General features: G+C 40.1%; 1 protein-coding gene across 3 annotated transcripts in view; it reads left to right on the top strand.

The window, feature by feature from the left end:
* Nucleotides 1-17,140, top strand: part of Scai (suppressor of cancer cell invasion) — a 111,587-nt gene that overhangs the window by 78,774 nt on the left and 15,673 nt on the right. For all 3 annotated transcript variants that reach the window (XM_051185369.1, XM_051185370.1, XM_051185371.1), the window contains 7 exons: nt 3,612-3,710; nt 4,004-4,156; nt 10,301-10,402; nt 10,748-10,849; nt 11,825-11,903; nt 13,932-14,031; nt 15,420-15,501. In XM_051185369.1, the coding sequence (XP_051041326.1) occupies nt 3,612-3,710; nt 4,004-4,156; nt 10,301-10,402; nt 10,748-10,849; nt 11,825-11,903; nt 13,932-14,031; nt 15,420-15,501 (717 nt within the window). The remainder of the gene's footprint in view (nt 1-3,611; nt 3,711-4,003; nt 4,157-10,300; nt 10,403-10,747; nt 10,850-11,824; nt 11,904-13,931; nt 14,032-15,419; nt 15,502-17,140) is intronic.

Below are 17,140 nucleotides of genomic sequence, written 5' to 3'. Positions count from 1 at the left end.
CCAGCTCAGCACAGGGCTAAACCATGCAGTCCTGAGCCTAGGTCATGTGACCTGTCTTGCTTTTAATAAAAATGGCTGTTAAGTATCTCTTTTAACCTCAAGCAAAATGGTGGTGGTCACATGGTCGTCGCCCTTAGTAAAGATGATGGTGAGGTCATCTGACCTGCCCTTAGCCAAGATGTCGCCTGTCCACGTGTTATAAGCTATCTTATAGATTTTAAGCAGTATAAGACACTCATAACAGACACAGGTATTCAAAATTACAATGTGGCTTCACTGTACACCATTTGTGCATTCTTTCATACATAAGAAACAGAAAAGAAAAAGTATTTCCAAGCAGACACAGTCAGCCCACTGTGAGCCTCCAGCATCTGCAAAGAGGAGAAGCAGGGTAGTAACACAGCTGGGTGGGAAAGAGGGATGGTGTGGTGGAGGCAGCAGCAACAGCAGAGACAGAACAAACAGAAGAGAGAGACATTTTGAACAGGAGTATGAGATGCCTAGCAAAACAACGTTCCCAGGTCGAGGGAGGTTCCCACCCCAAAGCAGGCATGGCCTTGGTGGAAGGCTGCTGTGGCAGGCGGGAGAGAGGGTCTCAGTGTGGCTAGACCACACACTGGGAATGAGAGGTAGACAAGGAAACAGGGTGAAAGAGCAGAAAAGGCTTGAAGCAATAAGTTACACCTTTCCAATTATTGGATTGCTGGTGGAAGTTGTTCAGGTGCTATGCAATACCAGGATATGGATTGCCCAATAAGCAGCCCATTTCCATGAGTGAGGTAAGATCCAATACCTGATCTTCAGCATCCCAGAGATCAAGGGAGGATTGGGTATAAGAGGCACATGCTGATTTTTGTGGTCCATCAAGCACAGAAGTTCAGAAGTCACCAGAGTACCGTGGCTGCCTAGTACTGGAGCTTTTGAGGACACTTTTGAGGCAAATGGCGAGAAACCACAGTTGAGAAACAAATTCTCAGTCATGAAAGCATGGGCAGAAGTAAAGAAGGAAGGGCTGATTTATCAGATGTGCTGGTGTTGGATGTATAATTCCAGCAACACTTAGTTGAAAAAGTGACCAGGTTTCAGGGTCCCAACATACCTCAAGACTGTCAGCAAGCAGGAGGAACTGCCAGGAGAACCTACCTAGTCACACACACTACCTTTTTAATAAAGAAGGGAGGAATGTTGTAATCCAGGCACACCTGGCTCTGTCCCTTAGAGACCTGGCAAAGGGTTCTCACACCTGCATGCATAGTGGGTAGTATCCTGGCTCTGTACAAAGGTGCAAATGTTCCTTTTAAGAGACAAGCTCTGCCCACTCCCACTCTTCCCCACCCTCATTCTCTGAGGAGGCAGACAAATCTGTTTCTTTTCTCAGTCTCTCTCTCTCTTTCTCTCTCTCTCTCTCTCCCTCCCTCCCTCTCTCCCTCTCTCCCCCTCACCCCACTCCCTTACCTTCCCCAATAAAACTTCCTTCCTATATAAGTAATGCTTCATGGTGTGTTTGACCCCTGCCATGGGTTTCTCCACCTTGAGCCATAGTCCTAACAGTAAATGTTTATGCGTATGTATTCAGGCAGTTCTGTTAATAAAGTCATTGCTGATATAACACCGAGTAGAAATTAGATCTTTATAAAGTTTTTATGTATCATTCTGAAATTTTTTGTTTTGAAGCAAACCTGTGTTTTTCATTCTTTGTTTTCTGTTATAATTTGGGTTGGATATTGATACTGATCAACATAATTCTGCTACTTTCTATCAGGAATATTACAATATGACTGGTTTTGGAGATTAAATTTGTTTTTAGTTTTTATTGATTCTTTGTGGATTTCACTTCATGCATCCTGATCCCACTCATCTTCTCCATACCCTTGCCCTTGCAACCCCCCAAAATAAAATTTTTTAAGTAAAACAAAAAGAACAAAACACACACACACAAAACCTTATGTATGGAAGCTATAGTATGGCACAACGTGTCACACAGTCCATACATTTTTACTTGTGTCTATTTCAATGATTCTTTTGTCTGGTTCGAGGCCTCTGGCTTCTTCTACACCCTAGATACTGGACCCTCACTGAGACTTCTCTTAGTTGCTATGCTCTGCACTCCACTGTTACCATAAGGTGTATCCAGAACCCACCAGCTAACTTCTGATTGGTTCCTTGCCACATAGAGGGTATCTGGCTTCCTAGTGACTGGAAGGTCTGACAAGGTCAGGAACTTAGCACATGTTGCTGAGTCAGAGGCCTACATCTTACTGGGTCTTTTCTGCAGCCTGTTATGGCTACCAAAGCAGGGGGCTGTTCCCTTCATTCTCCACTTCTAGAAGTACCACTGACAGGACTCAATCATGAGTCCTGCCTGCTAGGGACTCAAAGGGGTGAGCTATAAGAGCCATTAACTGACAGATTTTTCTAGGGGAGTGACATTTGCATCTATTGCCATTTTGTCCCCTATGTAAGGGAATTTCCTTTTGACTTAGCATCTCAACCAGGGCAAAGGGACAACTTACTCTTTTCTATGACTACTTCCAGCTGATTTCCAGGTTACAGCACACAGAATATCATGCACAGTATCTTGCTTTAGCAGAACACTAGGGCTGACCCTTTTGGTAGGGATGTAGGTGAACCTGTCCTATGGGTGTGAGAGCAGGAGTGCTGTCCCCACACCTTCCCTCATATGCCACGGGATGGCAAGGGTAAGGGAAGTATGCCCTTTCCCCCACCATTGCCATGTAACAGGTTGGAGATCCTGCCTTGGGGGACATGAGAACAGAAGAACTGGCCCTGCCCACAACCAAGTACAGCAATCTGGAGAACCAGCCCTGCATCTTGCCTGGGCAAAATAGAGCTCCTTGTAGGTAGGACCACGGATGTAGACATGATCCTTGATAACAGTACAGGGCTGTATGCCATTGTGGCCCTAGTTGGCATTGCAGGTCACCCAGATCAGCATGGCCCCCAACATGTCCCCAGACATGTAACATGTAACAGAGCCACAGACATTAACACAAATCTCCACAGCTGTAATCAGGGTCACAGACCAAGTCATGGCCCTGTGCCACAGCCCAGGCTCAGCCATCGCCATGGACCTGGGTTGGGCAAGTAGGGCATCTACCTCAGCCCATTCCTCACCATCTTCCTCTTCTGATCTGCCTCTCTCCCTTGCATATGAATCACATTCTCTCTCTCCCTCTCTCTCTCTCTCTCTCTCTCTCTCCCTCCCTCTCTCCCTCCCTCCCTCTCTCCCTCTCCCTCTGTGTTTCTTTTCCCCCTCTCTAATATCTCCATGCTGTACACACTCACCATAATGGTGTCCAACTGTCCAGCACTGGAGGTAGTGGGCTTATGGTATAATTCTTCCCACCTGGGGTCTCTAGATGAGATTAATTTTTTTTTATTTATTATGTGTGCATGCATGTGCAAGCATAATAGTCACATAGGCATCAGATCAGAGGACAACATGCAGGAATTGGTTCTCTCCTTTTACTGCATGGGTTCCATGGATTGAACTCAGGGTGTCAGGGACATTTCCCTGCTGAGCCCATCTCACTGGCATTTTTACAGTGATTTTTAATAACTACATTTCTTTGTGATATTTCTAATACCAGGAATTGTCTGATGAAATTGAAGATTATACTCATCGCTTTAATACTGAAGATCAAGTAGAGTGGAATCTAGTGCTTCAAGAGGTGGCAGCATTTATTGAGGTAATCTTCTTCTTCTCCTCCTCCTCCGTCTCCTCTTCCTCCATCATTCTGGAACTCTTTTTGTAGCCCAGGCTGGTCTCAAACTCAAGAGATTTGCCTGCTTCTGCCTCCCAAGTGCTGGGATTAAAGGTGTGCACTACCACACCCTGCCTATTGAGGTAATTTCTTCAGAAAAAAGTGGTCACAGTCGCAGGTAGGAAAAAGACTGTGTTGTATGTTTATGGTGTGTATGTGACTTTGAGAAGAACAAATAACGGTGATATTCCGTGGTAATGTGCTTCTTTTTTCTTCAGGCAGACCCTGTGATGGTGTTAAATGATGATAACACAATTGTTATCACATCCAATCGCCTCACTGAAACAGGAGCCCCCTTGCTGGAGCAAGGCATGATTGTGGGACAGTTGTCTCTGGCTGATGCACTCATTATTGGTAATTGTAATAATCAGGTAAAGAACTGTGAAGGAATTATGCTTAAAATTAACTTTGAAAAGGTTAGTTTTACACATCATGGAATTCTTTCCTTATAAGGTCCCTAACATCTGTGAGGAATGGTTAAATCAATTATGCTGGGGCTTGAGAGATGGCTCAGAGGTTAAGAGCACTGACTGTTCTTCCAGAGGTCCTGAATTCAATTCCCAGCAACCACATGTTGCCTCACAACCATCTATAATGAGATCTGATGCCCTCTTTTGGCCTGTCGGCATACATGCAGGCAGAATACTGTATACATAATAAAATCTTTTTTTTTTAATCAATTATACCATGTTTGTATATATACTAACTTTGAAATTACTGAGAATTTTTAATGACATAGTTATTATTATTAGTTATTAATTTACCACTAGGCTACATCCCCAACCCAGTCAGTATTTATGAAGTATCTATCATGTCTCCAAAGCGTGTGTGTGTGTGTATCAGAAAAGACAAAGTGCACTGAACCTCTTAGAAGAGAAAGTGGGAGGTACCTTTGAATGAATTGGTACAGGAGACTGCTTCCTAAGCATAAAGCCAGTAGCACAGACACTGAGGCTGACAATTAATAAATGGAACCTCCTCAAACTGAGAAGCTTCTGTAAGGCAAAGAATACAGTAGACAAGACCAAATGGCAGCCTACAGACTGGGAAAAGATTTTCACCAACCCCACATCTGACAAAAGGCTGATCTCCAAAATATACAAAGAACTCAAGAAACTAGTCAACAAAACACCAGATAAACCTATTTAAAAATGGGGTACAGAACTGAAGAGAGAATTCTCAATAGAGGAATCTAAAGGGGCTGAAAGACATTTAAGAAAGTGTTCAACATCCTTAGCCATCAGGGAAATGCAAATCAAAGCAAGTCTGACATACCATCTTACTCTTGTCAGAATGGCTAAAATCAGAAACACCAGTGACAGCTTATGCTGGAGTGGATGTGGAAAAAGGGGTACACTCCTCAACTGCTGGTGGGAGTGCAAACTTGTACAGCCATTTTGGAGATCAGTATGGCGGTTCCTCTGGAAAATGGGAATCAGTCTACCACAGAACCCGGCAGTTCCACTCTTAGACATATACCCAAATGATCCACATCCATGCAACAAAGACATGTGTTCAACTATGTTCATAGCAGCATTATTTCTAATAACAAGAACTTAGAAGCAACCTAGATGCCCCTCAACTGAAAAATGGATAAAGATTTGCACAATGTACATTTGCACAATGGAATACTACTCAGTGGGGGGAAAAAAAAACAATGGAATGTTGAAATTCGCAGGCAAATGGATGGAACTTGAAGAGACCATCCTGAGTGAGGTAACCCAGTCACAAAAAGAGGATCATGGTATGTACTCACTAATATATGGATTTTAGATATAGAGCAAAGGATCACCAGCCTATAATTCACACCACCAGAGAAACTAAGATACAAGGAGGGACAGAAAAGGAAAGGAACAAGATCTCCTAAGCATATGGGAGCATGGGGGGGGGGGTTGGGGGTGGAGAGGGAGTTAGGAGAAAGAGAAGGGGAGGAGAGGAGAACATATGGAACCAGGAAGATTGAGTCAGGGGACGAATAGATGAGAGCAAAAAAAGATACCATAATAGAGGAAGCCATTATAGGTTTGAAGAGAAAACTGACTCTGGAGAAATGTCCAGATTCCTACAAGGATGACCCCAACTAACAATCTGAGCAACAGTAGAGAAGCTACCTAATTGCCCTTCCCTGATAATGACATTGATAACTAACTTATATGCCATCCTAGAACCTTCATGTAATAGCTGATGGGAACAGAAGCAGACACCCACAGCCAAACTCCTGGAATCAGTTGCAGAGATGGAGGAGTGAAAAGAAAAGGGGTCAAGACCAGGCTACAGAGACCCACAGAGACAGCTGACCTGAACAAGGGAGACCCCCCCCCCAGACTGATAGCAGGGAAACCAGCATTGGACCTACTCAGACCCCCTGAACGTGGTCCTGGGCAGTCTAAGGGACCTCTGACAGTGGAACCAGGATGTATCCCTGGTGCACGAAAGGACTTTGGGAGTACATTCCCCATGGAGAGATACTCCCTTAGCCTAGAGACAGGAGGGGCAGAATTTGATGAACCTTCCTAGAAGGTATCACCCTCCCTGTGGAGTAGGTGGAAAATGGGAAGGGAGAGGGAGTCGTGGGCCATGTGAAGGAGGGAGAGGAAACTGGGATCAATATGTAAAATACAATAATAATAATAAAAGTGAAAAAAAGACAAAGTGCCTTCACTGGTGGATCTTCCTGTTTACATGTAAAAACAATTATTAACAAAATAGCTACTTAGATAACCTTTCAACATTGTGGCAAAGGAGAGGTATACTGTTTTGATGTCTGACATCAGGATTTGAGCTAATCTGAGGAGATGATGGGTGTTTTTCTGAGAAAGTACTTTGGTTAAGAACCAAAGAGTAAGAAGTTGTCCAGAGTAAGGATGCCAAACAGCAGTAACAGTTATGCTACTGTCTAAGCCTGGTGGGCTGGGAGGAGGAGACACTGGTAGAAGGTTGCACTTGGCAGGAAGGGGCTAAAGAGAACAAGAGGCACAGGAAAAAGCCAGGAAGGTTGTCTTTTCCAAAGTGCACAGGAAACTAGCAAAGGGCCAGGGCAAAGAGGGGAGATGCTGGAGGCTGCATTTTGAGAAGGTTGTTTTCATAACTTTTATTATTTTTTAGGTTTTAGGTATCAGACAAGTAATGGGTTTCATTATGACACTTGCATATGTACATATAGATAAATGTAGGTATAGCAACATACTTTGCTACTGTTCACCCATCTCCCCTGGAGAGGACCATCTGGGATGGAATTGTGCAGAGTAGATTGAAGACTCAATGGAGTTGGCAGAAGAGTTAGGAAACTCATAGAAATCTCAGTGAGTGGTAATATTTTCTTGTGCTACAGGAACAGAGGTAATAACCTATCTGCAAGGCTGCTTTCCACAGATACTCGAAAGGTACATAGGAGGAAAGAAGAGTGACTTGTGTTTTTGCATTGTTGTACAGGTGTGTATGTGCTGTAAGTTATTGCTCAGGTGACCCTGCTTCCATGGTTTGGCCTAGGAAAAAATTTTAACTATAAAGAATTAGAGAATAATTAAAGTGATAGTGAGGGCTGGAGATGTTACTCAATTGGTAGAGTGCCTATGTGCTCATAAGGCCCTGACTTCCAGTCTGAAAGCTACAAAAAATGGGGTCTCATGGCATACAATTCTAACCCCAGCACTGTGAAAGGTGGAGTAGTAAGCAGGAAGTCTTTGGCTGTAGCCAGCTACATTAGACCCTTTCTCAAAACAAACAAAATAATGGCTTAGGGTTAGTGAGTAAAGAGCCAAAAGAATAAATATAGTTGAGTCTGCACTGAGAACAATGCTACCTGCATTCAGAGTTCAGTAAAGGCCATTAGGCTTGAAGTGTGGAATGTATGTGCTCTGCTGATATGACAGTAGGTCTTTAATAGTGGTATCTCTGTTCAGTGTGGTGGCACACACTTGTAATTCAAGCACTTTGGTTTGCAAAGGCAGGAGTATTGCTGTAACTTAAGGTCAGCCTAGGCAGTGTAGCAAGACTGTCTTTAGTAGTAGTCATCGTCATCGTGTTTTGAGATAGCATCTCATTATGTAGCCCTTGCTGGAACTCTGTATGTAGACTAGGCTGATCTCTAACTTTGCCTCACAAATGCTGAGATTAGGAGCATGTTTGAACTGAGCCTGCCTCTGCTTCTTAAGTGCTATGACTAAAGGTGTGTACCACCATGCCCAGCAAGACCCTGTCTTTAAAAACAAAAGAGTAACCAAACTAGCAAACTACCTCAGAAATAGGAAAATAAGAACTAAATCAGGGGTTGGAGATGTGGCTCACTGGTTAAGAGCACTAACTGCTCTTTCAGAGGACTGGCTTCAGTTCCCAGCACCCACATAGCAGCTCACAGCAGCCTATACCTCCAGTTCTAGGGGATCTGACACCTTCACACCAATGCACATAAAATAAAGATAAATAAATTGTTTTTTAAAAAGAAAGAAACTGTAACTCTGCCATGTGTAGAATGTGTTCTTTAGAACACACACACACACACAAAAAAAAAGCCAAGTGTGTTGATGCCATCCTGGATAACAGGGCAAGACCCTGTCCAAACCAACAGAAAAGGATTAGTGAGACTTCAAGCATTGCTCTCAGTTACCCCCTCTCTGACAGTGGAAGAACAGAAAGCCTTCCTTGCTTTGTCTAGAACTTGTTTCGTCCTATGTGTAGAGGTGATGGGTGGTGAACAATTGGAGGCTGTGATGCAGTTTTGTAACAGTTTCGGAAATTCACTGGTGTGTTGAAATGTTAAATATTTTCAGAAATAACCTGTATTAATGATTTTGATTAATAATTTTTATCTTTTTATCATGTGAAATTTTGGATGAGGAGAAACAGAGTTTTGCTGATCTGCTAAAAAGAGATATTAAATGGGATTAGGCTGTGACTTAGTGGTAGAGCATGCATGAGGCCCCTGATCCTGATCCCAATCACTGTATTATGTATGTATGTATGAATGGGGTACATTTTTGTTCTGATTTTAGAAACAGGGTCTCTCTGTATAGCCTTGTCTGTCCTAGAACTCTTTGTAGACCAGATCTGCCTGCCTCTACCTTCCAGATTCTGGGATTAAAAGCGTGTGCCACCACCACCTGGTCTGAGGTGCAGCTTTGAGACTTGAGTGAATAATCTTCCTAAACAAATACCTTAACTAAAACATTTCTACTTTATAGAAGAAGACAATTTAAACCTCTCCTTGGTTCTGTCATCCCATGTTCCTAGATCTTCTGCTTAAGTATTACTGAAATCGACAAGGATGGATTTTTTTTTTTTTTTAATGTTCATTGTTTTGCCTGCTTGTATGTCTGTGTGAGGGTGTCAGAAACTCTGAAACTGGGGTTGTAGACATGTGTAAGCTGCCATGTGGTTGCTGGGAATTGAACCTGGGTCCTCTGGATGAGCAACCAGTGCTCTTAACTGCTCATCTATCTCTCCAACCCCATGAGAAAGATGCACTCTTAAATGCTGTGTAGTACCAAAACATTGAAAAAATTATAAAGTATGAATCCAGACATAGCTCAGCTTAAGCAAATGTTACCATTTTTTGTAGGACTGTTTTTGTAGTTTTTATTGCTTTTTAAAATCCATTTGAGGAAATTGATGTATTATGAACAACCTAAACATTGTTAATTATACAAAGTGGATAGTGAACATAGGAGTGTCACTGCACATTTCTTCTGCCATATTTGCCTTTTGAAAGTCTTGCAGTGAAATGCTTTAGAATAAAATATTATCTGTCTCTGGGTATTGTGGTGCATGCCTTTAATCCCAGCACTTGGGAAGCAAAAGCAGTCTCTCTGAGTTCCAGGCCATTGTGGTCTACATAGAAAATTCCAAGTCAGCCATGGAAACATAGTAAGAACCTGTCTCAGACAAAGAAAAATCCCAAACCACCACAGACAAAGAACTACAGGCAGCTTTCCTTAGCTACCTGTGGAAGAATAGTCCTCCTCAGGGATGCATTCCCTAGTTGGTTATCCAATACCAAGTGATCAGCTGTGAAATCATATACATATAAGTAGCACTAAATGGACTGAGCAGGTTGTATGTATATATTTAGATGCACACACATAAATACATACACTAATAGCAACTACAGAAAAAGAGGCCATGATTTCAAGAAGTAACAAGGCAGGTGGTACATGGAAAGGATTGGAAGGAGGGAAGGGAAATGAGGGGAAGAAGGAACTTCTATATTAAAAAATGAATATATATATTTATTCATATATATATATATATAATCAGCTGTTATTATGTATACTTGAAAATCAAGAGTAATAATATGATTAAAGACCAGAAGTTAAGCTGGGCAGTGATGGTACATGCCTTTAATCCCATCACTCGGGAGACAGAGGCAATCAGATCTCTAAATTCAAGGCCAACCTAGTCTACAGAGAGAGTTCCACCACATCCAGGGCTACTGAGAAATCCTGGCTTGAAAAATTTTTGTAGAAAGAGATCAGAAGTTCTGCTTATTACATTAATGACCAGATATATTTTTCTTTCAGGTTAAATTCAGTGAACTGACTGTTGACATGTTCCGGATGTTGCAAGCCTTGGAAAGGGAGCCAATGAATTTAGCTTCCCAGATGAATAAACCAGGAATACAGGTGACCTTTTGCCCACATTTACCAGAGTGGTAACTCTTACTGCATTGGCTCTTATGCCTGTAAATAAAGAATTCTCTCAAGCCTGCCATGGGCACCTCACAGCTGTAAGGCACACTAGATGACCAAACAGAATTGTTGCATGTTAGAGGCCTGCCTGAGCTACATAGTGAGTTCCTATGACAAAACAGAAAGAGCTCTCAAAAGAACAGAGAAGTTAATAGGCACAATTATAGACACTGAATAAAATTAAAATAAGAACATTTGATAAAACGCATAGAGACTGTTGACCCTGATAACTCAGCTGTCATATAACACTTAAGTGTTCTTTTGGGTATGTCACCATAGGAGTCAGCTGACAAGCCCACCAAACGAGAAAACCCCCACAAGTATCTGCTGTACAAACCAACCTTCAGCCAGCTGTATACTTTCTTAGCAGCATCTTTTAAGGTATGTTTGGCCCATCCTTTCTTCTTCAGTGGGAAAAGTGTGCTCACGTCCTTTCTCTGTGGGGAAAGTGTGCTCATGGTGAACTTGGTCACTCTTCAGATGCCTAACTTAAAGTATATAGTGATCTATGAACATGTATAAGTGCTGTTCTGGTAGTGATTCTGACCCTTGCTATTTGGGTAATGGTGTTTTCTGATAATGTAAGTATTTTTTTTTCTTTTCTTTTTTTTTTTTTTTTTTTTTTTTTTTGCCATCAATCAGAAACTATTGGTTAATTATCATTCTCTCCCCTCCAGATTTTTATTATTAAAGAACTTTGGGCTTAACATGCAATGCAAAACTGAGAAACAAGAACAGAATGTATAGCAGAGATGTTCTCAGGCAGCTTTGTGAGGCATTGTTACTATCTTATAGAAAGAAGTATGTGGTAAATGCCTACAGTCCTGCTTTTGCACAGGAGTTGGAAGCCTTCTTGGGCCACACAGTAGCAAGTTCAAGGACAACCTGGATATATCTGCAAAGTTGAAGCCAATGTGGCAGCCTCAAAAAAAAAAAAAAAAAATGATGGAAATTAGGTGGTATCTCCCTAAATTTTATATAGAGGGAGGTTTGGAGGGGAGTTTGCCCTTTTTCTCTCCAGTGGAGATCTTTCTCTCTCCACTTCATGTTTTCAGAGAACATGCTCTAACAGGTGAGGATTTGCAAGTAGAATATGAGTTCATAGCTTTGAGCAACAGTTAGGCAATGTATATTGTAGTGAATTCTACCATGTGATTTTAAGTTGGAACAATGGGAATATGATAATTCCCTTGGAAATGACAGCAGTGTGCTAAACAATATCACTTTCCCCACACCCTTAAATTGCCCTGAATTTTAAATAAAACTTTTTTTTTTTTTTTTTTTTTTTTTTTTTTTTTTTTTTTTTTTTTTTTTTTCTGTCTGTGGTTTTGTGTGTGTGGTTTTCTTTCCTTTCAGGAGCTGCCTGCCAATAGTGTGCTTCTGATTTACCTGTCAGCCACTGGTGTTTTCCCCACAGGTCGTTCTGATGGTGAAGGTACAATAAAGGAATGCTCCCACTGTGAGCAGGGCTTGAATTCTCTCTATTTTCTACAAGACAATGGCCCACAGCCCAGAGACCACCTCAAGCTTTCTAGAGAAGCTTGTTTAGTGACAGTGTTGAAAAGAATGTGCTTAATTCTCCACATTCAACTATTATTCCTTGAAGTCCAAATATCCTGAAACAATACATAGATCAAATTCATACTTTGATATCAAATCTGTCCAAAAAAATCATGTGTAGATTTATGCATATGCAGTTGGATGTTTGACATGGCAAAGGATTATAGAATCTGCCAACCTGTTTATTTGACATCATTGATCATTGTAAGTTTTTAATACATTTAGGGATCTGGTTAGAGGCAATAATTATGGCCGAAAGTCTTAGTAGAAATCAGTGTACTTTTGTAACTGTGAAAGTTCAAGTCCTTATTATGATTTTATTTTCAATCCTTTTTATTTTATTACTATGGATTCAGTCTGTGCAATATCGGGGTGCTGTTTCAGACTAAAACATAAAACTGACAGAACATAGGAACTCAGAAATTGTTCAGACTATGTGAACAACTTAGATGTCAGTGAAGGAATTAAAACTTTGAAGTAAGTAGTTTAACATTTTCAACATTTTCCTCCTCATCTGTCTGTTGGAATTGGCATTCCTTTATAAAATGCATGACCTACCATCTTCCTTGCATGACCTACAAAGTATAAGGTGAAAACAAAACAGAGCAAATCTCTATAGTCTTTATGTTGTAGTGATGTTTTAAAGGACTATAATCCAACTGTGTGAGAAGATAGGGTGTAGAACACTTAACAGGAGAAGGAGAAGAAGGGAGGGAGAAGAAGACAACATCAGTAACTGCCTTAGTTCTTGTTTAAATGTTAGCCACTCTATATTTAAGTATCTCTTGTTTGAAAATATGTTATTAAAGCACTTATTCTGGGTCTTAAATTAGACTATTGACCTCTTATTTTACATTCTGTAGTTGATATAGGTACTAATTGAATGATCTTTCTCAGAGATTAGCCGAACATTCCACAGTCACTGTTCAACTTAGACAAGAGTTAACTAATTCTTATGACCAGTGGGGAAATGCTAACATGTAAACCATAATTAAAGAGGTTTACATAATAGTAAAATAATGGATTTTCCATGTACTGGAATTTGGCAGAATATTTCATAAAAATAAAATTTTGTTAATCAGAATTTTCACATTCAATTCTGATTTTTCTTTAAATTTTACATGTAGTAGTCAATTTAAAATACGTTTACTGGATTAGATACAATAGTGTCCCTGTAGTGCCAGTTACTCAGGATGCTAAAGCAGGAGGATCACTTAAACCTAGGAGCTCAAGACCAGCCTGTGCAACATAAGGAGAATCCTGAATCCTGAATACATATATGGAGGGGGGGAGAGAAACTGCAGTTTGCAAGGTAGCAGCTTTTTTAACTTTTGTTGAACCACAGATTGAAATTTTGTTCAAAGTGTAAATGTTATTTTAAACATCCCAGGTCTCTATCCCTTTTTACCACCCAAATTAATGGGATGCTGTAGATTCTCGGTTTTGTTGTTGTTGCTTAGTTGTTTGGTTGGTTGGTTGTTGTTTGTTGTTGTCTTTTGTTGTTGTTTGCTTTGTTTTTGTCAGAGTCTCTGTATGTGTTCCTGACTGTCCTGGAGCTCACTATATAGGCTGGCACAGAGATCCACCTGCCTCTGGCTCCTGAATGCTGAGATTAGAGGGATGTGTCACCATGCCTGGCTGTAGATTCTTATTTTGTTTCTCATTATATTCTGTTTGAAAAGCTGATAAATAATTAACTGATTTTTTAAAAGCACTGAGGTAGGCAATGTGCTTAAGAAAATATTGTATTATAGTAAAATGTTAAATTTAAAGATTATTTAAATGTTTTGTGCTTATCTTACACTTATACCAAAGGGAGATTCACTGGTACATTTGCATCTGAGCTTCAGATCAGTCTGTTTCCCTCCTGTTGAATTCTAGGTTTCTTCTCTTTGTTCTTTAGGTCCTTATGACTTTGGAGGTGTTCTTACTAATAGTAACCGGGACATTATAAATGGAGATGCAGTTCACAAACGAAATCAGTCCCACAAGGAAATGCACTGGTATGTATTCTAGTACTTCTTTTTATTTTGTGGATCAAACCTCTTTAAATATCAAGAGAAATGGGAATTTCATTTTGCTGCTAGACAGATTCCCTTAGACTACTGTTGATAGCACTTGTTTGTGTTCTTGTATGAAGGCTTGCTGTTTTTATAACACAGACTATCTTTAGAATTTCTCTAGCTAAAAGAGAAAATTCTGCTTTTAATGAACATTGGGCTTGTCTGATAATACTTTATATTAAATGTCAACCAGGCTTCTGTATGTAATTATTCATGCTACAACTAAAGTTTCCCCAAGCCACATGTGGCAGTGTTGCTCACCTTAGTTTTAAATCATTTATTTTCGAGAATATAACACATATTATATTCACATGTACAGCATCACTAATCATCTGATAAGTACAAATTAAAATCATGAGAAATGATTACTTAGCATCTGGTTGGATAATTGTTCAAAACACAAGGATTGTTGAGGGTATGAGTAGAGAGCCCTTGAAGAATATTGTGAGAATATAATTTGATTGGTACAATTATTATGGAAAATAGTATGGTTATTCCTCAAAATGTCAAAATAAGGGCTAGTGAGATGGCTCAGCAGGTGAGTGCATTTGCCACCAAGCTTGATGACCTGAGTGAAGCAGTGAACTAAATCTCCACAGGTTGTTCTCTGACCTCCACATGAGCACTGTGGTGAAGGTGTGTGACATTGGGGAGCTAGGGGGAAAGAAAGAGATCATACATACAAAATAAATAAATGTTAAAAACTTTAAGATAGACCAAGTATAATGACATATACCAATAATGCTAGCACTTACAAGTATAATACAGCCTGTGTGGGCTACACAGCAAAATCATTCATGAGTGAGCAGATGAATAAATAAATACATAAGTAAATTTGAACTATACAGCTGAGGAGGTGGCTCAATAGTTAAATTCCTTGCCACAAAAACAAGAGAACCAGGTTCGGATCCCAGAACCCATGTAATTGGGGAAGAGGAAACTCATGCAGCAAGCTGGCTTCCCAGAGTACACATCTCAGCATGCTCTGGGTTTGATTGAAAGACTGCCTTAAATAATAAGGGAAAAAATGGTTTAAGAAGATTCTCAACATTAAGCCCAATACACATACACAAAGAAGAAGAAAAGCAGACTGTAAAACAGTAACCCCATTTCTAAAGAAAATGAAATTATGTCACTTAGCACACTATCTCAACCAGATGCCTGTACCCCATATTCATTACAACATCACTCACAAAAGTCAAGATTTAGAAATAACCTATTGAAACTTGGCCATGCAATTATAAAATTCCTCAGAGTTTTTTTTTTTTTGCTTGTTTGTTTGTTTGTTTGTTTTGCTTTGCTTTTCTTTGCTTTACTTTTTTCTGCAGCCTTCATCCTGGAGACCTCTATCCATTCACAAGGAAACCCCTGTTTATCATTGTGGACTCTTCCAACAGTATTGCCTATAAGGTAAGTCCCTGGAGAGTTAGTGTGTGTGCCAGGTATATAGCACTAGTCCCAGGATCCCCATTTTTAACATTTGCCCTTTTATTTTGCTTTGTTTTACTTATTTAACTTTACAGTTTGTATTTAGTGTTTCTTTTCTTTTGAGGTTGTGCATGCTAGTCAGGATCTGATGCTATGAATAGAAACAAGAAGAAACGCATGAATGGACTCTCAGTGGAAAATAATAAATCCTGCAGAAAAAAAAAAAATTCAAGATTTCCAAGATCTCTGGTGGGAGGTTTATTTTTGTTATATAACCCAGAATGTTTTCTTTACAGATCTAGAGATGATATGGGAGTCTTATTTTCTAGTTTTTAAACACTTCATTTCTGCACAGCTAACTATTATAGTTTAAGTGAAACTCCATCTTATGTTACATAGTAATGATCTTAAATATTAACAATTTCACATGTGCTTTGTTTTTTCATGATTGAGCCTGAATGTTGGAATGAGTGACAGTGGTTTAACCAGGATGTACTTTTGCAACATTTTATTACTGAAACAAATCCTTGGGGGCTGGAGAGATGACTCAGTAGTTAAGAGCACTGACTGCTTTCCAAAGAACCCAGGTTCAGTTTTCAGCACCCATATGGCAGCTCACAAATGTCTATAACTCCAAGGTTTGACACCCTCACACAGACATACATGCACGCTAAACACCAGTGCACATATAATTAAAGGAAAGGAAGAAACAAATTCTAAGCTACTAGATGTCACTAAAATGAGATGGGCTTTAGCCTCTTTTATGTCCTATCCGGGTATTTCATTAGGGAAAAGCATGTCCACACTGAGCTGGGTGCTTGTTTCTGCTCCTTTTTACTGTGAATGTCAACATAAATGGAGAAGCAAACATTAGTCAGTTTATTCTAGCATGGCAGTGAAAATAGCTTTGTATCCAAGAATGGTGAACCAATATGTATGTTTTCTGTTTTCTCGTGTTTAGTTTCATTTTAAAAATAAAACATGGCCAGGTCTTGATGGTGCACGCCTTTAATACCAGCACTGTCCTGGAACTAGCTCTGTAGACCAGTCTAGCCTTGAACTCACAGAGAGCCACTTGTATTTACCTCCCCAGTGCTAGGATTAAAGGCATGTGCCACTGCCTCTTGGCTTGTCTCTATTTCTTTTTGCCTTTTTTATATAAGCCCTTATTCAAAGTATCATAACCCTAGTTTGTCTGGTTCTGTTTTAGAATGGATACAAGAAACTGGGTGAGTGGATATGACGTGTCATATTTGAGATGGATCATTTAGTTGGGTGGTAAACTCTTACATCAGGTCTTTAGGCCTTCCTTTATGCTTACATCATATTTTCAGGTAAAGCTTCTACCTAGAATATAAAGTTCTGAATATCAGCAAATGCGTACTTTCCCTGATGTGTGCACTGTGGCTATTTGGATACATACATCTTTGTCCTCCCCCTACCTCCCATTTAAGACTCTTAATAAATACATGGTGAATGGTAAGGTGAAGATACTGTATCCATATTTTCTTCATAAGGAATCTTTATGCTAAAGATTAAATTCCTTTCTTAGTCCAAATTCCTCTTCTTTCCTCTTTTGGAAGAAAAGGAGCTTTGCATGCTAGTATGAGCTTCTTGGCAG

The sequence above is a fragment of the Phodopus roborovskii genome, unplaced genomic scaffold (assembly GCF_943737965.1).
Source record: "Phodopus roborovskii unplaced genomic scaffold, PHOROB, whole genome shotgun sequence".
In the NCBI taxonomy this organism is placed as follows: Eukaryota; Metazoa; Chordata; class Mammalia; order Rodentia; family Cricetidae; genus Phodopus; species Phodopus roborovskii.
The sequence above is the reverse complement of the archived record's forward strand: the minus strand, read 5'-3'. Positions and strand labels throughout refer to the sequence as shown.